The sequence below is a fragment of the Zalophus californianus genome, chromosome 1, assembly GCF_009762305.2.
Source record: "Zalophus californianus isolate mZalCal1 chromosome 1, mZalCal1.pri.v2, whole genome shotgun sequence".
NCBI classification, from domain to species: domain Eukaryota; kingdom Metazoa; phylum Chordata; class Mammalia; order Carnivora; family Otariidae; genus Zalophus; species Zalophus californianus.
The window spans coordinates 127,332,045-127,355,860 of record NC_045595.1 but is presented as its reverse complement, the minus strand read 5'-3'; the positions used below and the strand labels follow the sequence as shown (position 1 = coordinate 127,355,860).

The 23,816-nt window shown below is 34.7% G+C and overlaps 1 protein-coding gene across 6 annotated transcripts in view; it reads right to left on the bottom strand.

Annotated features, from left to right (window-relative positions):
- Positions 1–23,816, bottom strand: part of NAALADL2 (N-acetylated alpha-linked acidic dipeptidase like 2) — a 1,313,911-nt gene that overhangs the window by 149,164 nt on the left and 1,140,931 nt on the right. For all 6 annotated transcript variants that reach the window (XM_027587309.2, XM_027587311.2, XM_027587310.2 and 3 more), the window contains one exon: positions 22,067–22,162. In XM_027587309.2, coding sequence (XP_027443110.2) covers positions 22,067–22,162 — 96 coding nt within the window. The remainder of the gene's footprint in view (positions 1–22,066; positions 22,163–23,816) is intronic.

Genomic DNA, 23,816 nt, shown 5'->3' with positions numbered 1-23,816 from the left:
TGAAGGAGAGCCCTAATCCTTAAACCTTATTTTACAGTAGTATTTCCCAAAATATGTGCCATGAAAAACTACTTCCATTTAAAAATACTGGTCTAAACAAAGGTAAGCAGGCATGTTTAAGCCACAGCTTTTTGAAGTCTCTGATTTAATAATATGCTTTGTGACTATCTAATAGTTTGTATATGATATGCAGCCTTTTCAGAAACTAATTGACTGTGAATTCTCTTTCCTTCCTTCACAACACAATCTGAAGTGTTTACTGTACTATAGGGTCTACTTTGAGAATGTAATTATAGGCCTTCACGATAAAGAATTTTAGAAGTAATTATAATAAAGATGCCATGAGTTACAATTTTGAGTGTAAAAGAAAAAAAGTTAAGTAAAACACTGTGTTGTTTATTTTTTTAAGATTTATTTATTTGAGAGAGAGAGAGAGAACAGGGGGCAAGGGCAGAGGGAGAGAGAGAGAGAATCTCAAGCAGATTCCCCACTGAGCACAGAGCCTGACATGGGGCTGGATCAAAGGACCATTAAATCATGACCTGAAATCAAGAGTCTGATGCTTAACCAACTGAGCCACCCAGGTGCCCCAAAACACCACGATGTTTAAATCACGGGGGCTGTATAATTTTTTAAAGTATACATTTTCTACTTCTCCCAATTTAAATTCTAAAAGTAATAGCACCATCATGAGCATCTTCAGTGACCAGGTATTACCCTTTTTTATCATTCTCCATTAAAGGAAACCAGAGACTATTGGAGAAATGGCTCATTCTAGATCATGGGCAGGGAAAGTACAAGGCATGTCTCAAAAATCTTGTGCCAAAAATCAAGGAAGCTGTCAAAGATTGATGTGGTCATGTCAAAAAATCTTAGGACAAAACTTGAAAGGGTCTTTCCTTACCAAATTTGTGACAATCTGAGCATCTAACACAAATGATTTTAACTGATGGAGATCATTGATTCTAGGAAATTTGATTTAATATATAAAATACTGTAAAGGGAAAACACCAAAAACATTTGTTATTATCATTTGAGGCAGCTATTACACCAAATCCATGAAAAAAAAATTTTAAAGATTTTATTTATTTATTTGACAGAGAGAGACACAGCGAGAGAGGGAACACAAGCAGGGGGAGTGGGAGAGGGAGAAGCAGGCTTCCCGCGGAGCAGAGAGCCTGATGCAGGGCTCGATCCCAGGACCCTGAGATCATGACCTGAGCCGAAGGCAGACACTTAACGACTGAGCCACCCAGGCGCCCCATCCATGAAAATTGTTATTGGAGAAAATTAATTAAATATATAATCTGCTTTTTAATAGAAACTACATTTCACGATCAACCAAATGGTTGGACTTTACATAAGAATATCTATTAATAAAGACAGAACAAATGGTAAAATTAGAAAGTTATCATTCTATAATCTTTAGTAAAACTGGTGTTTCAGGCAAAAAACATCATCGATTATCAATGATAATCATCAATTATCATTAAAACTACTAGGTAAATGGCTAATGAATGTGATTTGTGCTGATCACCACTATTTCTGTTTCTTCTCTGTCAGGATGCATGGTAGTCATACCTTTCCCAGTCTCCTCAAAGTTAGGCATAATCATATGACTTGATATATGAATGAAAGCAGGTGTTACTTAGGGGCAGAAAACTTTAAGAGCCACTCCATACTTGTCCATTTCATTCTTTCCCTGCCTTGGCGATTATAAAGAGTGCATTGATATGCAGATGTAATTCCGAGTCATCATACAGTGGAAAGTTGCAGGCTTTGAATGAATAAAAAGTATTTTTTGTCATTTTTAAGCCACTGAGATTTTGGAATTGTACTGCAGTGTAACCTAGTCTTTCATGACTATTATAATGGGAAATTGAACACTTGATTGTGCTAAACTAACATCATAGATATAATTTTCTAGTAACAACCAAAAACATCACTGTACAATGAAGAGATCAGAATATCATTATTCTCATCAAATGATGAATCTTAGAATTATTGATGATAGTTCTACTAGCTAAGAAGTGCCTCTGACAGAATACAATATGATGCATATATCATCTATGTTGTATTCTAGCCAAAAAAGCTTAAAATTAATGTGTGATTTAACTTCCAATTCATAGGATATTCAGGGGACAGAGGAATAGTTAAATGACGCCACATATCCAGAAGGTAAAACTAATAACAGGACAACTGTCTTATTCTTGTCACCAAATCAGTGTTCTGGGGTGGGGGTAGGGGCGTAAGGGCGTGGGGGGGGGAAGGACTACTCTACATAAAGAGGCTTAACCCAATGTAATGTTTGGTCCCAAATTTAATCCAGGTTTAGACAAACCAGCTGCAAAGAGTATAAGGAAGAAATTAGGAAAGTTTGAATATGAAATAGATATTAGCTAATATTAAAGGATTATTAGTAATTCTGTTAGATGTGAAATTATTTTGGGTATTTAGGAGTAAGTTTTTATTTTTGAATATATTAATTGCAAAGTATTTAGAAGTGAAGTCACTTACTTTTAAGAATGCCAACATACTTAAAAAAGTCTATAAATGCCTGATACAAGTTTAATACATGGCAACAAAAGTATCATTTTAAAGGTTTGAACATAAAAAAATTGAAAAGAACTAAAACAAAGTTGAAAAAGGCAAAAAAGATGAATATTTAAACATATGATTTATAATTATATATAAATTAATTTTAAACTAGACTTCTAGTTTAAGGTTCTACAAATTGAACTAACTAATTATTTTACATAGGATCTCATTTCTCCACATCCTTGTCCTATTTTCTTTATTGAAGTATTATCAGACATTGAACCAGTTACTAATGAGACTAGTCAACTCCACTGTCTGAAACTATTTAGTGCCAAATGAAAGTCAATAGAATCACCCATCATTGCCTACTCTAAAGAATTTAATTAATTGTTTTTAAATTTCCCATTTCAATGGCTTCGGAATGCTTCTCATACTGTATTGGAAATTTCCTTTCTTTTATAAACAACATATGCACCATGAGGTCCTATTTTATCAACGAACCCTATCCGTCCTTCTCATTTATACCATCATTACTCTTGCTCTCTGGTTTCCAGTGGCGTAGCCTCCTTTCATTTCCTGGGATAAGCTACACTTTCCTCAGGTATGTTAGTCATACAGATTTCTCTGCCTGACTCTTTTTCTTCTCCCTCTTTAACTAGTTTAGGTCAAAAACTCAAAAATTACTTTTCCAGGAAAAAATTCCCAGATACCCCAGACTAAGTCAGTATTCCCCACAGCCCTACTTAAATTCTAACAGTACTTTATATGTTCTCTCGGAACCCTAGCATAGTCTGTATTTATACCTATAATTTATGATATCCATTTCCCATAGACTCTTGGCTTCTGGAGGATGATAATCATTCCTCTTTTGTTTACTGCTGTATCCTTTGCTACTAAAACAGTGCCCAACAACCAGAATGTGTTTCATAAAGATTTGTGACTAAAGGCTTTTTTTGAGTTTGGGCATATAAGGCAGTATGATACAGTGAAACACAAGGCAAATACACTTTCTTATATTGCTCATTGTTATATCCCTGGACTGTATGACTATATTATTACATAGAGATGCTGAGTAAATATTTTTTTTATGAGAATAAGTGGGATTGGAGCTTAGTCTGAGTCCTATGTCAGCTACATACCTGCTGTAATTTTGATCTTCACTTCTATGGGTAGCAGTTAATTACCTATAAAATGAGTTGTTTAAAGGATGACTTTTAAGGATATTTTCAGCACTAAAAAGCTGCAAAACTAGGATATTCAGTTATTTACCTTGCTATTGCTATTACTACATTTGATGCTAGTAATAGAATAACCTTTTGAGAGGAATCAACTGTTTTGGATGAAGAAATATTTATTTAAAAAGTATATAGTGCCTTCATTTCCAACTGATATTCTGACAAGGTTTCTGTAGAACCTGACAAGTTATTTTTCATATTTATACAGAAGAACAAAGGGCAAGAACAGTCAAGATATTCTTACAGAAGAATTAAGTAGGGACCATGAACTACCAGATAGGACATCTTAATTTAAGGACATAAGGCTAAAAAGTATTGTGTTTGTACACCGATGGATGAGTAGACTGAAGAATAGAATTGAGAGCCCAGAAACAAACCTGTACATGTACAGAAACTTGATATATAACAGATTTATTGTACATCATTAAGGACAGATGGAATTCTCAATAAACTAGGTAGAAAAATTAAAAAAATTGCACCCCTAACTAAATCATCAAAATCATCATCATCATCATCATCATCATCATCATTATCATTATCATCACGGTAGATTAAATATCTAAAAGTTAAAGAAAAAATTATAAAGATTTATAAAGTAGTACAAAAATACTGTCTCGGTTTGGAAGAACTTCTTAAAACCCTAAAAACACTAAACATAAAGAGAGAAATTGCTAAACTGGATTAAACTGAAATAAAGTACTGTTCATTAAAAGATACAATAAAAAGAGTGGAAATAAAAGTCAAAACCTGGGAGAAGATATTTATGACACATGTAACTTACAACAAGTTCACAGCCAGAATAAAGAAATATCTCCTACGAGTCAATAAAAAAGACAAACAATCCAATAAAAAATAAATTAAAACTTGGCAATGATTTTAACCAGCACTTAGAAAACATACGTACAAACAAACATCTAGAAGACCCAATTGCCAATATCTAAAAACATTCCATTTCTTTAGCTATCAGAGAAAGACATATAATTTAAACCACAATTAGGCAACACTTGCACATATCGGATTAACAGAAATGAAAAACTATCAAGTTTGGTAGAGGATTATTTCAAAGAGAATTGTCACACATGGCTCTAAGAATTGAGACTACATGAGTCCACTTAGCTTAACCATTAGCACTGAAAAGTAAACCCACTTGTGTCAACATAACTATTTGTTCCAGAAAAGTTGTTTATTAAGATAAGGCTTTAATAAATAACTTCACTGTTTACATCAAGAAATTTCTACAAGCCAATATATCCAAACAAATAGCTTACTCTTCCTTGCAAGCACCAATGAGCAATATGTTGCTCCCTGGGATAAATAGCTCATTTATCAGTCTTCCTTTTATCATGTTCACCATCCCTAATTTATTGTCATGAATTTTTCCTATTAACAATTATTTGTCTGAATTAAAACACTCACCTTAAAACTTAAGTCAAGACGCTCAAATATTCTATTAATATTTCCTCCAGGATACTCCCTCCTGAAATATTACTAAGATTCAGTCAAGGTGTCTTCTTTTTGTGAAGTCAGTATAATAACTTTTGCTTAATCAATAGACTATTCAGGTGGTTTTGGTTTTGTTTTTGTGTTTTTTTTGGGGTGGGGGGGACTTGCAGTCAATTATCCCAGCAATTTAGCATTACCTAATAGGTTTAAATATGAGTCTGTAATTCCATTCCTTGATACATATCTTAAGAGAAACTCTTATACAAGGAGACTTGTACAAAAATGTTCTTAATAGTTGCTGGAAACAAACCAAATACCCATCAACAGTGGAGCAGTACATAAACTTTGGTATATTTAAGCAATAAAATGTTTTACAGTAATAAAAATAAACAAACTACAGTTATACCTACCAATGTGGATGAGGAAGTGGGCACTCAGCTTCTTTTCATTACCAATTAAAATTTGTTTTACTATTCTAAAACTTAAAACCTAGCTAACACATATCTTTACTTAATCTTCAAAGTCAAATACACGTTAGTTCTTCTGAACAAATACTGCAACTCTCTTTTTGAATAGTTGATTAAAAGAAGATACATCACGTAGAGAGTTTCGAAAAAGCCCGTTATTAAAAAAAAAAGAAAAGAAAGCAATAACCTATTATTGCTTTAAAATACTTTTATTATTTCCCCAAATCATCTGACATAAAAATTATAGTTTTTCTACTCTGAAATAATCTTGCTTTCTAAGATTCTCATCAGTATCTTGTTCATGCATTTACTACTTGGTCCCATGTTCCCAGTCATTTAGTGTTTTCATTCTAACATATCCCTCTGTCTTCATACCCTCCTCCAACTGGGCTATCAATAATCTGAATTAGCCAAGATTATTAATCAAAGAAGATATGATGAGCCATAATTGCTTGATCTTGCTTAGTCTCATTCTTCCAAACCAGGATTTTTAAAAACTTTAATTTCTTTTCTACAGTGATTAGTTTATGGAAATCAGGCCTAACCCAATCAGCACAATTATTTCCCTGGTCACAAGAAATGATTCAAAATAAGCATGATGCTTATTATTTTTTTTAAAGATTTATTTATTTATTTTGAGAGAGTGAGAACGAGAGAGAGAGAGTACATGAGAGGGGGTAGGGTTAGAGGGAGAAGCAGGCGGAGCCTGATGCGGGACTCGATCCCAGGACTCCAGGATCATGACCTGAGCCGAAGGCAGTTGCTTAACCAACTGAGCCACCCAGGCGCCCTTATGCTTATTATTAATGAGGGTCCATTGTGCTAGGGCTTTCTAGAAATCAGCATTATTGTTCTTCTGAGAAAGTCACCAGAAAAGAGATCCTCTCTTGCTTTGACTGAATTATATACAGAAATGAATCCAGAAACTGCTGGTAGCTTTTCTACTACGGAGGAATTCTGCTGGTGAAATGCCCAGCAGAGGCAAGGGTAGAACTGAGAGGATAACAGACGAGTAGATCAAGGGCTGTGTTTGAGCTACTCCTGAAGCATACCTCTCCTAGAATTTTCAGTTACCTGAGAAAAATAGAATCATTGTATTTATATTGAACAAGTTTGCATGTAGGTCTTTATTAATGACAAACATAACATCTTAACTGATACGGACTTTTTTCACTTTGTAAGAAAATATTTCTAAAACGGATTAATTTCCTCCTAGCTTTCTTAAAAGTCAGTAACTATAAAGATCATAATTCTTTTTCTTGACAACTGGAGAACATAATTATGATTGTTCATTATTGTTTTATTTTAGAAAGCAGAAATATTACTATTTGAGTCTTCACTAATGGTCAAGGACACTGTAATTTTAAATGTAATTAATTCCTAAACCTTAGTTTATAATATTAAAAAGACATATTTGTAAATAAACCATAATTAAGGCTAAATAAATATTGTTTCCCCATCACAAACAAATTTTGTTTGCCTTTCAAACAAATATTTGATTTGTTCAAGTCTAATTCTTGCTCAGTTCCTAAAATTCAAATATCATAAAACTATTAATATTTGTGGTATATATTCTATTTTAAAACACCAATTGCTGTGAACTCTTTGAGAGACATTGCATAATTCAAATGTTGGCTACTAAATGCCAAAAAAACTGTAATTTTTAAATATTTTCTGTATCACACCAATAGCAGCAGAATATATAGGTCCAAAGATTGTTAAAAAAAACAAACAAAAACAGGATGACATTCAGACTGTCCTGAAAAAGAAGACAATAAGACATACAGATATATATATATATATTTTTTATATATATAAAATTCAGAGTTTTTCAAGGAATAATACAGAGTAACTAGCACTGAAAATCTGTATAATTCATTCATTCATACCACATAATGTGTGTGTCTGTGTGCGTGTAAAGGGATCTTTTATTACAGTAACACATGGGGACAGTGGGTACTGTCCCCAGGACATGTAAACATCATGATCGGAGTCCATTATAATAGAGTCCAAAAGACTGCCCAGATTATTCTGGTTTGTTGTGTTATATTAGTTTTTTTTTAAAAAATAAGTGGTTATTGCCTGGGGCTTTTAAATCTTTTTATTATACAGAGGCTTTATTTCAACAGCAGTTTTTGGAAGGACATCTGGCCTACCTACCTAGAGCTAAACTGTTATCCATTGACTACTCTGCCCCTCTGCCCTTTGTCTCTGTACTTCTACATCATTTCAAGGATGATATTGTCTGAGAATGGTACAAAGAATCTCTTGTTCAAAGAGAGGGGCAAATGAAGAAGTTAACATTAAAATTCACTTTCAACTTACTGACATTTACCAGAAATAAGAACGATATATTTAGCTCATACAAAATTCAAAAATGTTGCTTTATGGGGTGAGGCTACCATTTCCTGAATTACACATGAAAACTTTCTGAAGTAGGTTGACTGTATCTTTATAAGATCATCATATTATTTATAGGTGATCATAGAGCTTCCTATCCTGATTCATATCACTAGCATATTTATATTCTGTAATAAATACATGTTAAAAACAGTCTTTATGTATATATTAAAGAAAAAATGTATGCTCAAAGAATCAGCTTTTCTACTCATCTTAATAGGCATTAATAACTCTTTTAATATGATGTAGCACCATATCTACTTTGATGATTAACTTCCCTTTAAAAAGGGAGTCAAATTTTGACAGGCTTATATTGTGTACTCATTTGCTTTTGAGTAATAAAAACAAAAACAAAAAAGAGAAACTAAGAGTATAAGCCATGCCTTTAGAAACTATAATATTTGTGCCATATAATGAAAAACAATAAACCAAACCTCTCTGGGCAAGAGAAAATATAGTCGGCACCATTTCCAATTTCAGTAAATGAAGATATTGAGTTTAATTATACATTTATGAAGAAAATATATGCCTATAATATTTCCTTTTCAAAGTGTAGGAGGTTGGTTTTAATATGCCATCATCTCCCTTGAGCAGCTCCAACCAACATTCTTTATTACAAAGTACAATCTCTACATTGAAAATACATATTTGGGATATTTTCTGGTTTAGTTCATGTCATGAAACATAGTATAGATCCCCATGGAGACATCTGCATCTAGTAACAATAATTTGATATAGCAGGAAAAAAAAATTCAAAGTATTTTTAAAAACAACAAAAGTCTTAAATTCACAGCTTCAGAATCACCTCAAATGTATAAAGAGGATTAAAGAATGTCATTACACTTGCTTTGCTAAATAGAAGATAATATTCACATATTTTATCCAAATAATATATCAACTTTAAAGATACTTGGAAGACACTCAGATTTGCTCATTCAGATTAGAAATCATAGCCAGGTTTTTAAGCATTTAAAAACCTGTACCAGAAATCTATTAGCTCATGAATACAACATGACTTTGGAATTCAAGAAACTAAATAAAAGGTATTTGGTCTCTTCCTTTTTCTCTTATTTTAGGCTACTAAGCAATAATTTTTAAGCTATAGCTTGAATGATATCTCAAGAGAAAATCATTCTGTATTTTAGTCTGCCTTTCTATTTTATAGTTATAAAATGAATAGATTGTTTTAGTGGATTGCTTTCAGTTACCATGTTCTAAGAATCTTAATATCACAACAACTGGTACAAACATAATTTATTAGTGACATTTAAACATAATTGCAGATTCATACTTCACAAATCTTGTGTTTAAAATAAATTAGCGGAGTATAACTGTATTAGTCAAAGTGATCCTGGCTATCATCTCTAAATATAACTAATATTAGCTGAAATGGTTAAAAATTAGAATTAATTAAATGTTTTTCATCACTGAAGACACCACCATTAGCCTTTCTTCACACCACTGAAGAACTGAGTTAAAATTTATAGTTATAAGTAAGGGCAAATATAACTACATTGTTAGAATACAAACTACATAAGAATTACTAGCCTTGACTTCTAGGCTTTATACAACTGCTGACTTTTTCTGCAACTTAATCTCACTGTGACACTTTCTCCACATACATAATGGAATAAATACCATATTATTTCTATTATTTTCTCTTTGGAATATTGCAATTTCTAAATAATTTTATAAGAGATCTCTATTTTGACATTTTATAAGAAAAGGAAGAAATACATACATATTTAAGAACAGTATTTTAAAAACACCTATACTAAAAATGTATTAATATTGCATATCCTATAATAATTAAAGATAAATCATTTTTTCCTAAACTAGGTGAGAAAATCAATGAAATAACTAATAAATTGGTATTTCTTAAGGAAGCTCACAAGCAGAATTAGGTCATTTGCTAGTTTCCATGGTACCACATGCATGGATGTACCATTCATACTCAGAGATTTTAAAATAATATAGAGAGCATTTGGGGTTTCAGAGGAAAAGTGTAATTAATCCGATAATGTAACAGATACCATCTTTCCTCTCCTACTCCAAATGCTATACATTGACACTTGATTTTAAAAGTCTTTTCTGAGAGGAAGAAAAGATGGCGGAGCAGTAGGGGACCCTATTTCAACTGGTCCCTGGAATTGAGCTGGATATCTACCAGACCACTCTGAGCACCCACGAAATCAGCCTGAGATGTAAGAAGATCTGGATCTCTACAAACAGAATATTGCGGGCAGTTCATTTCAAGGTTCGAAGCGGGGAGCCGTGATTCCGCAGGCAGATATTGGAGGATAAACGGCAGCAGGAGGGAGCCTGGCCGTGGGGATCCTACACCGCAGGTGAGCAACAGCCTCCTGCGCTGGGGACGGGGCACAGAATCGCAGACCGGTAGCAGCAGGGAAAGGACTTTAGGGCAGCCCCCAGGAGGGAAACCCGGAGCGGTGGGGTCACGCATGCGAACTGGGAGCAGCTGGCAGTTTTAGAAGCACGAAGGACAGAGACATGCCCCAACCTGGAGGCAGAACTGGGAGCACTGTGGAGGGGCACACAACCCAGGACGCTGCAGTTTATAGCAGTATGGACAGAAACAGAGACAGTGTGGCCTGGAGAGCTCACTGAAGAACAGACTGCAGTCTCTCTGCTCTGAGGCAGAGGGTTGGAAATGGTCTTTTCTGCTCTGACTCACAGAAGAGACGTGGAAAGCCACCAGGGAAAGCCGCCAGAGAACAAAAGCCCCAAAAAACTGATTCCCACTGAGCCCATCCCCCGCCACAGGGGGGCAGGGCAACTCTGCCCAAACAGGGTTGCCTAAGTAAGAGCCCAGCAGGCCCCTCCCCCAGAAGACAGGCTGGGAAAACAAGAGGCCAGCGACCCTAAGGTCCCTAGAAAACAGGTGCATCTTTCTTGGGTTCTGGTCAATAATTTGGACTCCATACATTGACTCAACCACCCATCAAGAGGATGACTAGGAGGAGGAACCCCCAAATTGGAAAAGACTCAGAGATTATGACTTATGCCACAGACTTAGAAATGGATAGGGAAACAACCAAGATGTCAGAGATGGAATTCAGGCTAGCAATTGTGAAGACAATAGCTAGAATGGAGAAATCAATTAATGGCAATATAGAGTCTCTAAGGGCAGAAATGAAAGCTGAATTGGCAGAACTTAAAAATGCTATCAATGAGATCCAATCCAATCTAGATTATCTAACAGCTAGGGTAACTGAGGCAGAAGAACAAATAAGAGACCTGAAAGACAATATAATAGATAAAAAGGGAAAAGAGGAGGCCAGGGAAAAACAACTCAGAATCCATGAAAATAGAATCAGAAATAAGTGACACCATGAAGTGTTCCAATGTCAGAATAATTGGAATCCCAGAGGAAGTGGAGTGAGAGAGGCCAAGATGTGTTTGAGCAAATCATAGCTGAGAACATCCCTAATCTGGGGAATGAAACAAACATTCACATCCTAGAGGCAGAGAGGACTCTTCCCAAGATCAAGGAAAACAGGCCAACACACCCACATGTAATAGTAAAACTTGCAGATCTTAGAACCAAGGAAACCATCTTAAGGGCAGTTAGGAGGAAGAGATTCCTTATGTACAGAGGGAGGAACATCAGAATAACATCAGACCTATCCACAGAGACCTGGCAAGCCAGAAAGGCCTGGCAAGACATATTCAGGGTACTAAATGAGAAGAACGTGCAGCCAAGAATACTTTATATGACAAGGATCCATTTAGAATGGATGGAGAGATGCAGAGCTTCCAAGACCGGCAGAAACTGAAAGAATATGTAACCACTAAGCCGGCCCTACAAGAAGTATTAAGGGGGGTTCTATAAAAGGAGAAAGACCCCAAAAGTGATATACAACAGAAATCTACAGGGACAATCTATAAAAACAATGTCTTCACAGGCAACACGATGACAATTAATTCATATCTTTCAATAATCACTCTCAACATGAATGGCCTAAGTGCTCCCATAAAATAGCACAGGGTTGCAGATTGGATAAAAAGATAGGAGCCATCCATATGCTGTCTACAAGAGACTCATTTTGAACCTAAAGATGCATCCAGACTGAAAGCGAAGGGATGGAGATCCATCTTCCATGCCAGCGGACCTCAAAAGAAAGCTGGGGTAGCAATTCTTAGACAAATTAGATTTTAAACTAAAGTCTGTAGTTAGAGACACAGAAGGACACTTTATCATTCTTAAAGGATCTATCCAACAAGAAGATCTAACAACTGTAAATATCTATGCCCCCAACATGGGAGCAGCCATCTACATAAGCCAACTGTTAACCAAAATAAAGAGTCATATTGATAATAATACGTTAATTGGAGGAGACCTCAATACTCCACTCTCAGCAATGGACAGATCATCTAAACAGAAAATCAACAAGGAAACAAGAGCTTTGAATGATACACTGGGCCAGATGGACCTCATAGATATATATAGAACACTCAACCCTAAAACAACAGAATACTCATTCTTCTCGAACACACATGGAACTTTCTCCAGAATAGACCACATACTGGGTCACAAATCAGGTCTCAACCAATACCAAAAGACTGGGATTATTTCCTGCATATTCTTAGACCACAATGCTTTAAGACTGGAACTCAATCATAAGAAAAAATTTGGCAGAAATTCAAACACTTGGAAGCTAAAGACCACTCTGCTCAAGAATCTTTGGGTCAACCAGGAAATCAAAGAAAAACTTAAAAAATTCATGGAAATCAATGAGAATGAAAACACATCGGTCCAAAACCTATGGGATACTGCAAAGGTGGTCCTAAGGGGGATATACATAGCCATCCAAGCCTCACTCAAAAAAAATAGTAAAATCCTGAATTCACCATTTACCTCTACACCTTAAAGAACTAGAGAAAAAGCAACAAATGATGCTTAAGCCATGCATTAGAAGAGAAATAATTAAAATTAGAGCAGAGATCAATAAATTAGAAACCAGAAACACAGTAGATCAGATCAACAAAACTAGAAGTTGGTTCTTTGAAAGAATTAATAAGATCGGCCAGACTTATCCAAAAGAAAAGAGAAAGGACCCAAATTAATAAAATTATGAATGAAAGGGGAGAGATCATGACTAACACCAAAGAAACAGAAACAATTTTTAGAAATTATTATCAACAACCATATGCCAATAAACTGAGCAATCTGGATGAAATGGAGGCCTTGCTGGAAACCTATAAGCTGCCAAGACTGAAACAGGAAGAAATTGACAACCTGAATAGGCCAATAACCAGTAATGAGATTGAAGCAGTGATCAAAAACCTCCCAAAAAACAAGAGTCCAGGGCCTGATGCATTCCCTGGGGAATTCTACCAAACATTCAAAGAAGAAATAATACCTATTCTACTGAAGCTGTTTCAAAAAATAGAAACAGAAGGAAAACTTCCAAACTCATTCTATAAGGCCAGCATTACCTTAATCCCCAAACCACGCAAAGACCCCATCAAAAAGGAGAATTTCAGACCAATATCCCTGATGAATATGGAGTCCAAAATCCTCAACAAAATCCTACCTAAAGGATCCAACAATACATTAAAAGGATCATCCACCACAACCAAGTGGGATTTATCCCTGGGATGCAAGGGTGGTTCAACATTCGCAAATCAATCAATGTGATAGAACACATTAATAAGAGGAGGGAGAAGAACCATATGGTCCTCTCAGTTGATGCAGAAAAAGCATTTGACAAAATACATCATCCTTTCCTGATTAAAACTCTTCAGAGTATAGGGATAGAGGGAACATTCCTCAAGTTCATAAAATCCATCTATGAAAAACTCACAGTGAATATCATCCTCAATGAGGAAAGCTGAGAGCCTTTCCCTTAAGATCAGGAACACGTCAGGGATGCCCACTCTCACCACTATTGTTCAACATAGTACTAGAAGTCCTAGCAACAGCAGTCAGACAACAAGAAGAAATAAAAGGTATTCAAATTGGCAAAGAAGAAGTCAAACTCTCTCTTTTGGCAGATGACATGATACTTTATGTGGAAACCCATAAGACTCCACCCCCAAATTACTAGAACTCATACAGCAATTCAGTAATGTGGCAGGATACAAAATCAATGCACAGAAATCAGTTCCTTTCTTATACACTAACAATGCAACTGTAGAAAGATTCCATTTACAATAGCACCAAAAAACCATAAGATACCTCGGAATAAACCTAACCAAGGACGTAAAGGATCTATACTCTAGGAACTACAGAACACTCATGAAAGAAATTGAAGAAGATACAAAAAGATGGAAAAACATTCCAGGTTCATGGATTGGAAGAATAAACATTGTTAAAATGTCTATGCTACCCAGAGCAATCTATACCTTCAATGCCATCCCAATCAAAATTACAATGACATTTTTCAAAGTGCTGGAACAAACAATCCTAAAATTTGTATGGAATCAGAAAAGACCCTGAATTGCCAAGGAAATGTTGAAAAAGAAAAACAAAGCTGGGGGCATCACGTTGTCCAATTTCAAGCTATATTACAAAGCAGTAATCACCAAGACAGCATGGTACTGGCACAAAAACAGACATATAGAACAATGGAACAGAATAGAGAACCCAGATATGGACCCTCAACTCTATGGTCAAATAATCTTTGACAAAGCAGGAAAAAACATGCAATGGAAAAAAGACAGCCTCCTCAATAAATGGTGCTGGGAAAATTGGAGAGCCACATGCAGAAGAATGAAACTCGACCATTCTCTAACACCATACACAAAGATAAACTCAAAATGTATGAAAGACCTCAATGTGAGATGGGAATCCATCAAAATCCTGGGGAAGAACATATGCAGTAACCTCTTTGACATCGGCCAGAGGAACTTCTTTCAAGATACATCTCCAAAAGCTAGTGAGACAAAAGCAAAAATGAACTTTTGGGACTTATTCAAGATAAAAAGCTTCTGCATGGCAAAGGAAACAGTCAACAAAACAAAGAGGCAACCCACAGAATGGGAGAAGATATTTGTAAATGACACTACAGATAAAGGGCTGGTATCCAAGATGTATAAAGAACTTCTCAAACTCAACATCCAAAAAACAAATAATCAAGTCAAAAAATGGGCAGAAGATATGAAAAGACACTTCTCTGAAGAAGACATACAAATGGCTAACAGACACATGAAAAAATGTTCATCATCATTAGCCATCAGGGAAATTCAAATCAAAACCACATTGAGATACCAACTTACACCAGTTAGAATGGCAAAAATGGACAGGGAAAGAAACAACAAATGTTAGAGAGGTTGTGGAGAAAGGGGAACCCTCTTACACTGTTGGTGGGAATGCAAGTTGGTACAGCCACTTTGGAAAACAGTGTGGAGGTTCCTCAAAAGTTTAAAAATAGAGCTACCCTATGACCCAGCAATTGCACTCCTGTGTATTTATCCCAAAGACGCAGATGTAGTGAAAAGAAGGGCCATATGCACCCCGGTGTTCATAGCAGCAATGTCCGCAATAGCCAAACTGTGGAAAGAGCCGAGATGCCCTTCAACAGATGAATGGATAAAGAAGATGTGGTCCATAGATACAATGGAATATTACTCAGCCATCAGAAAGGACGAATACCCAACTTTTACATCAACATGGATGGAACTGGAGGAGATTATGCTAAGTGAAATAAGTCAAGCAGAGAAAGTCAATTATCATATGGTTTCACTTATTTGTGGAACGTAAGGAATAGTATGGAGGACATTAGGAGAAGGAAGGGAAAAATGAAGGGGGCGGGGAAACTGGAGGGAGAGATGAACCATGAGAGACTATGGACTCGGAGAAACAAGGGGGTTTTAGAGGGGAGGGGGAGGGGGAATTGGTTAGCCTGGTGATGGGTATTAAGGAGGGCACATACTGCATGGATCACTGGGTGTTATACGAAAACAATGGATTGTGGATCACCACATCAAAAACTAATGATGTATTGTATGGTGACTAACATATCATAATAAAATTTAAAAAAATAAATAAATAAAATAAAAGTCTTTTCCTTCTCAACATAGCTATAGTGTTTTGTTTAAAATACAGTTATCAGTCATCATTTATTGATCATGTATTATGGCAAAAATTTATCAAGAAAATGCTAAAAAGATATATTAAATCCAAAAAGATATAAAATAAATACAGGATGTTACATCAGTTAAAAGTAGACCAGGTGTGCCTGGGTGGCTCAGTCAGTTAATCATCTGCCTCTGGCTCAGGTCATGATCTCAGGGTCCCGGGATCGAGCCCCTCGTCAGCCTCCCTGCTCAGCCAGGAGTCTGCTTCTCCCCTGCCTCTGCGCCCCCCCCCCCACCGTCTGTGCTTGCTCTCTCTCTCTCAAATAAAAAAATAAAATCTTAGGGGCACCTGGGTGGCTCAGTCATTAAGTGTCTGCCTTCGGCTCAGGTCATGATCCCAGGGTCTTGGGATCGAGTCCCACATCGGGCTCCCTGCTCTGTGGGAAGCCTGCTTCTCCCTCTCCCACTCCCCCTGCTTGTGTTCCCCCTCTCGCTGTGTCTCTCTCTGTCAAATAAAAAAAAAAAAAATCTTTAAAAAATAAATAAATAAAATAAAATCTTAAAAAAAAACATAGGCCAAAGAAATGGTTAACAAGTCATGTGAACTCTTTATGGATAATGGCAAAGAACTGAGGATCAGGCATAAATGAAGAGAAAAAACTCAAATTCCAAATAAGTGGTTCAGAAGTTACAGTGGATGACCAGTTGATTGTGTAAATATACTTTTTTCTCTGAATTTTTAAATATTGTTGTAAAATACACATAACATAAAATTTACCGTCAACCATTTTTAGGTGTATAGTTCAGTGGTATGAAATACATTGATAATGTGTAACCAGGACCAATATCCATCTCTATAACTCTTATACCTTGTGTAACTTACAAGATGTAAAACTGAAACTCTATACCCACTAAACAAAAATTCCCCATTCCTACCCCAACCTCCATTGTATTTTCTTCCTCCTTGGTTTCAATTATTGTAAGTACATCATATACATGGAATCATATAGTATCTGTCATTTTGTGATTGGCTTATTTCACTTAGCATGATGTCCTCAAGTTTCATCCACATTGTAGCCAATGTCAGAATTTCCTTCCTTTTTAAGGCTGAACGATATTCCATTGTATATATGTACCCCATTTTACTTATTCATTTATCCATCTATGGTCACTTGGGATGTTTCCACATTTTAGCTACTGTGAATAATGCTGTTATCAACATGGATGTACAAATATGTTTCCAAGACTCCACTTTCAATTCTGTGGGGTATATACCCAGAAGTGGAGTTGGTAGATCATGTGATAATTCTATTTTTAATTTTTTGAGGAACTGCCACTGTTTTCCACAACATTTGTACCATTTTATATCCCCACAGTGCACAAGGGTTTCAATTTCTCCACATCCTTGTCAACACTTGTTATCTTGTTTTGTTTTCTTTTGTTTTGTTTTTAATAGTAGCCATCTTGATGGTGTGAGGTTGTAGGAGGATATGCTTTTGAACGCTTCCTCTTTCTTATAATGTATCTTTTCCTGTGGAGCCCATAAACCATTCTGCCCTGGGTCTTTTGTCCTCTCCCTGTCACTCTTGCTTCTCTGCATGAATATTGTCAAGGGTAACATCATCTGCATAATTGGTAATGATGAAAATGTTCTATAATCTGTGCTATCCCATGCAGTAGCCACTGCCCATATGTGGTTACTAAATATGTAAATTGTGGCTAATGATATTGAGGAAATTAATTCTAGTTCTATTTAATTTATTTTTTTAGTTTAAGGCCACATGTGACAAGTGGTTATTACATCAGCTAATGCATTGGATTCTATTTCTTCCTGAGCTCCAACTTCATGTATCCAACTGCTCCTATGACATATTTGTCTAGATGGGCTAAGAATCCAAAATTACACATGTCCAAGGTTAGACTCTATCACTTTCCTCAGCCCAACACCTAATTTGGTTAATTCAATAATATCAACTTTGCCCAAAGTGGAGCTATTCAAATAGTCCTTTACTCTTCACTCTGCTTCATACCCCATATCCAGTAAATCATATATCCTGTTACTGAAACCTAAAAATGTCTCTTAAATCTGTCTTTTGTTATTCAAAATACATATCATCATTTCTCACCCAATACCACCAACAGCCTGCTTTTTAAAGAACTGTCAAGGGAAGCTCATTGACATTAAGATAAAGTTAATATTTCTTAAATTCTTCAAATGTCACCTTTCTGGTGAATTCTTCAAATCTCAGAAGCATGAACTCCATCATCTTTATTCTCATAACTTGTTTATATCACTATCAACTCTTTTAGTATGTTATATTAAAATGATTTCCTTACCTGTTTACTCCCTTGGACCCATTCTCACATATTGTTTTTATATTTCAAGTGTTCATCCTTGGCTTATAATAGGCTACTAGAATACTTAAATTACTAATAACAATTTATGAGCTAAATGTTGAAGATTTAGAAACATAACTAGACAATTCCTAGGTAGAGAAGGAGAAATAAGCCTATTTCAAAACATAAATCCATGGAGATTTTTATTCACTTATTAAAGGATTAAGCAGCTAAAATTTATATTGGTATTTTATGCATGTGTAGTCTTTGGAGAAATTAGTTTGGCTTCTTTACTAATAAAAAATGCTATTTTTAAAGGTAATTATAGAAGATAAGAAAACATCTTCAACGTCGATGCAATATGTGTTGCCCTTTGGCGACTTTATACAGTACCACCTGACTATCATTGAAGTAATGATGAATTACACCTTTTAGCATCAATATTGAGCCTCATTCGTTACTTTCTTAGGTTCCATGCTTTATATCAAAAAGACAAATGCCAGGATAAATTCATACTTTGTAAAAAAATATTTTTAAGGAACTGAAGGATGGCATTGGAGAGCTACATACTAGGACTCATAGCTCCTATCCCATGTATGAGTGCAGTTTATTTATTTTCATTTTTTTAATTCAGAAGAAAAAACACCATTGATAGATTCCTAACATTTTAATGCTTAAAAACTGTAATTTACTTTTACATAAATCATATTTATGATCTACAACAAAGGTCCAGAATACAAGGTTACTCACTTGTAAAGGATAATAGATTACATTATATGATCATTTGTATTAGATGTATATGCTTCTTATATTTATTTAATTAGGTTAAATAAATATGTGATGTGTTACAATGCTGTGTATTGAATTCAAACTTTTATTGGGAGAAATAAGAACTAGAATCTTCAATATTTCAATTAATACAGATTTTTTTTAAATGTTTTATAATTGTTGTAATATCAGTCATTGTGTTTTATCATTTTCCGAAGCATTTCTCTTACTTCACACCAGGTTTTCAGAATTCACAGTAACAGAATTTATACCTAACTCGGTCTTTTTATTCAAAGTCCATTGCTATTTATATAATATCACACTGCTCTGTGAAGTATGAGTGTACTAAATACATGATACACTATGATAATACCACTACTATTCTTACTGAAACAAAACATTCTACAGGTCTCAATCTTTTACAAATTAAATTATATATTCCATTGGTACACACTAACTTACCAGTGTCTTCTCAGCATTTAATTAATTAGTTTAATCATATGCTTTCATATCTAAGTTATTCATTTTTTCTTAAGTGAAAACTAAATTCAGAAAATGCAGGTAAGAGTCTATTTGAAGACATCAGCACTCATATTTTGTAATGTGTTAATAATTATACTCAATTACATCCATATTGCATTTCTAGAGAAAATGTATACACCTTCTTTCAGTCTCACTAGTGAGGAAAGCTATTACTAGTGTACTTCTTTTTGGTGTAGAAAATACAGTTTTACTAAATAAAATAACAAGGTGGTAGCCAAGGTTGTAAAATCTATGCTCCATATTTCCTAGACATGTGCCTTGTCAACTGCACCGTATTTATATTTTTATTTTGTTGTTGACCGGTGAAAATTTGACCTTATTTATTAAAGTATTTATTAAGTACTTCGTGTCATGATTCCCCAGTTTCTCCTATCGGTACACTAAGATTGAACTTCTGAAGCACAATTTCTTTCCCTGGCCTATATCTCCAACATGAGGTATTACCAGAGGCAAACATGATGATTAGGGAAACAGTACCAACATTAGATAAATATATTTGGTCATAAAGAGTGTCAGAAATCACTTACTTTGGCACTTAGGCATGTTTTATTTCTTCATAGACATAGAATTTTTTCTAACATCCATTTAATGGGTTAATATCTGCTTACATATGAAATAAATTTGAAAATAAATGTAGACCCTGTGGTAATATCTGCGCACAAATTTGTGTATTCTCCCAAACAGTCTCTGGCTTTCTGTGTTTCACACTAAGTACTGACCTCATATATATGTTCAGGTTATGTTCCATGGTCCCCTACTCCCTTCTTGCCCCCATCCCTGCTTTCCAACATGCTCTTAGGAGTTGTGGTGTGTCCAAGACATCATGCAGCAAGAATCAGTGTGTGTTTACACCTCTCATTATACACCTGATATCAATAGGGTATCAAATTATTCATTCCACAAAGATCAATGAATTCCCTGATCCAGAGGAAAGCAGAAAAAAAATGGAGAAAATATTACTGTTCCATTGCCCTAAAATCCTCTAATGCTTCACCTAAAAATAAGAAAATAAACCTAGATTTTAAGTATTCAGAATATTTGAATGAATGCACACAAAATCACTTTCACTGAACGTATGCAGATGCACATACTCATTTAAATAGGTATATAGATATATATAGATATCTATTATTATCTATCAATCTATCATCTCTACAAGAATTAAGAATATAGTTAATATTTTGAATACTAAGGAACTATTATTTGGGGGCTACTTTTATGTTGCTATATCCAAATAAAAATGGATATTAAAGGATGGGTACATTAGAAACTAAATTAAGGAAGTGAAATAAATTACAAAGCAAGGAGGTATAAATGTGGTTAAGATTCAGATATTTTGAGCTTAGGAGAATTTTAAGTAAAATGTGGTCCAAACTCCTCTAATTTCAAAAGTTCAGAAAAAATAAATTCACAGTTTTTAAAAAAAGTTAGGGTAGACCTAGAATCCTAGTCTGTATTCTGAGTTCATTCTATTGCCACTTACTGAGTTCAGTTCATTATATCACATTTCCTCTTTCTGAAGGAGAAAAATAGCCTTGTAAAATTTCACTAAGAAGATTTAAGAATGATTCAATCTTTCAACTAAGCACATATAAATATGTATTATTTTAAATTGCTGAAATGTCAATATTCTCTATAAACTCTATCCCCAAAAGGGAGATTATGACAGGCTAAACAAATAGTTGGTAAATGTAAAAATTCGTATGATGTCATATGATGTCAGAACATTAAATTTATTTACTCCATACTGTACAATTTAATTTTCTCCATATTATAAATGCACAGCTAAGAGTTTTAAGTAAAAATATAGGTATGACCATCACAGTGTAAAAACATTTATTATAAATGCAGTCTTTTTTTTTTTTCTTTTAAGGAGACATTTTTCTTTTACTGCAACTAAAAAGTACCACCACAACCAACCAAGTATCTTAAATATTGAAACGAAACATTGAAGGTACATAAATTCAAAGATGCATTTTATACTGCTCTTAATCAAAGAGTGTACTCGAGAGTATACTACAAATCTACTTCCAGATGAAGGAAAAAAAATCCTAATTGTTTTATTAAGGATTGATTTTAAATACAAATCATGCTATTGCTCTGTATGATCTTGAGTAGTATATCATCCTTACTCCTTAGTAAAGTAATGGGAGGAACTTAAAATCCTTTCAAGTATTTATTAGAAATGAAAATATAAGATTTCTCTTGATTGGTTATTTTCCTTTTCTCCATCTATCAACAAAAACACCCCAAAACTTTCCCAACTTGTTCATGAATGCAGTTATCTCTTACCTTGGTAATGGTTTCATGAAGGTTGAAAAAAGGATCCATTTCTTCAATTTTTGTTGCAAGTTTAGGGAAAAGGGCCTCAGAGAGAAAACTTGGACCCTGCGGAAAATCAGAAAAGAAACATTTAAAACTCCTCATTGATTGTGTTTTTCAAGTGTTTATTGGATTTTCTTTAAAGATTCAAAAGGACCCTAAATTGCTTTAAGTCTTCTGTTGATTGTTGGCCTTCATTCTGATCTAATTAACCAATTGCAGAACCCTTGTAAATTAAAATGAGTAGAATTCTATAACTCTTATTTTTATTTATAATTTTTTTTTATTTAGAGGAGATAATTCTTTGCAGCCCTCCCTTTTCTCAAATGCAGGCTTATACGTAAAGCAAGATATCCTGATGACAAAACCTATAGCATAACCTCTTTTCTGATTTATATATTAAATTTTACATTTTAAGGCTGGAAGGATGGAATGTTTTTGATAAACATGATTACCATCTAAAAAAGCCTAGGCAAAAGTATGCATGACATTTAAAATATTGCAGAACTCACTTCAAAGCAATAGTAAGATATTTTGGATAGACTGGTCTTATGGCTCCGCATGCTTCCAATAAAATGATAGGATGCTAGCTGTATCAGAACCTTGGTGTTTAGATGGTTGAAATCAGAGAAACTTTTTTTTTTTAATCAGAAAAACTTTAACTAGTCATTTTGTACTTCCAGGTGTAAACAAATTTCAGGATGTAAGAAGACACAGGATGCTGACAATGTTAGCATCTACTATGCTCTAAATATTCATGCTCATCTAAAATTCCTGTATTGAAATCCTAATGTCCAAAGTAATTGTATTAGGACGTGCGGCATTTGGAGGTGATTAGGTCATGAGGGATTCATCCTTGTAATTGGGATAAGTGTCCTTATAAAAGAGGCCTCACAGAACTCCCCAGCACCCTCCTTTATGTGAAGACACAAGAAGTTTGCAACCATGGAAAAGAGTCCTCACTCCATCATGTTGGAAACCTGACCTTGGACTTCCTACCTCCAGAACTGTGAGAAATTACATTCGGTTGCTTTTTATGCCCCTCAGCCTGTGATACTTTGTCGCAGCAGTCCAAAAGGACTAAGACACTATCCAAAATAATAATCTTGCAGTTATCAACATTCTTAACATCCCATGAGATGATTATTACTTACCATATAAATATAGCTTTTACTTGAAAACCTGAAGTAACTAGGATTTGTCTAGAAAACAGAAGAATTGGGACAGAATATGTACATATGTAGACTATTGAATGATAATCTTTCTGAAGGGTATTGTAGGGAAGAAAGATTCAACCAAATCTAACCAGCAATGACTACAACAGGGTAACAAATTTAAACTGAATTCTATTAGAACTATTTAATAAAGCCATTAATTAGAGCAATCAGGCAGTAGTACAGACTATTTTGGGATATATCAATGATGAGAAAGAAAGTTAGGATGATGTAGTTGATGGACTCTGAAGTCATACAGATGAGGACTAAAACTAATATATTAGCAATTCCCTAGAAGTTAAACAATGCTCTAATCAGGCATACTCTTCATCCCCTATTTTGAACAATACTGTGATCAAACAAAAGTAATTTAGCTGTTTTCTCCAGTATATACCCACTTTTGGATAATAAAATCGTGAATCAAACAGCTTATCTATCTAGACAAACAGCTTATTTATAACTTATTTATAACTGTTTTATGTTCCTCTCCTCATTTTGCCCTCCAA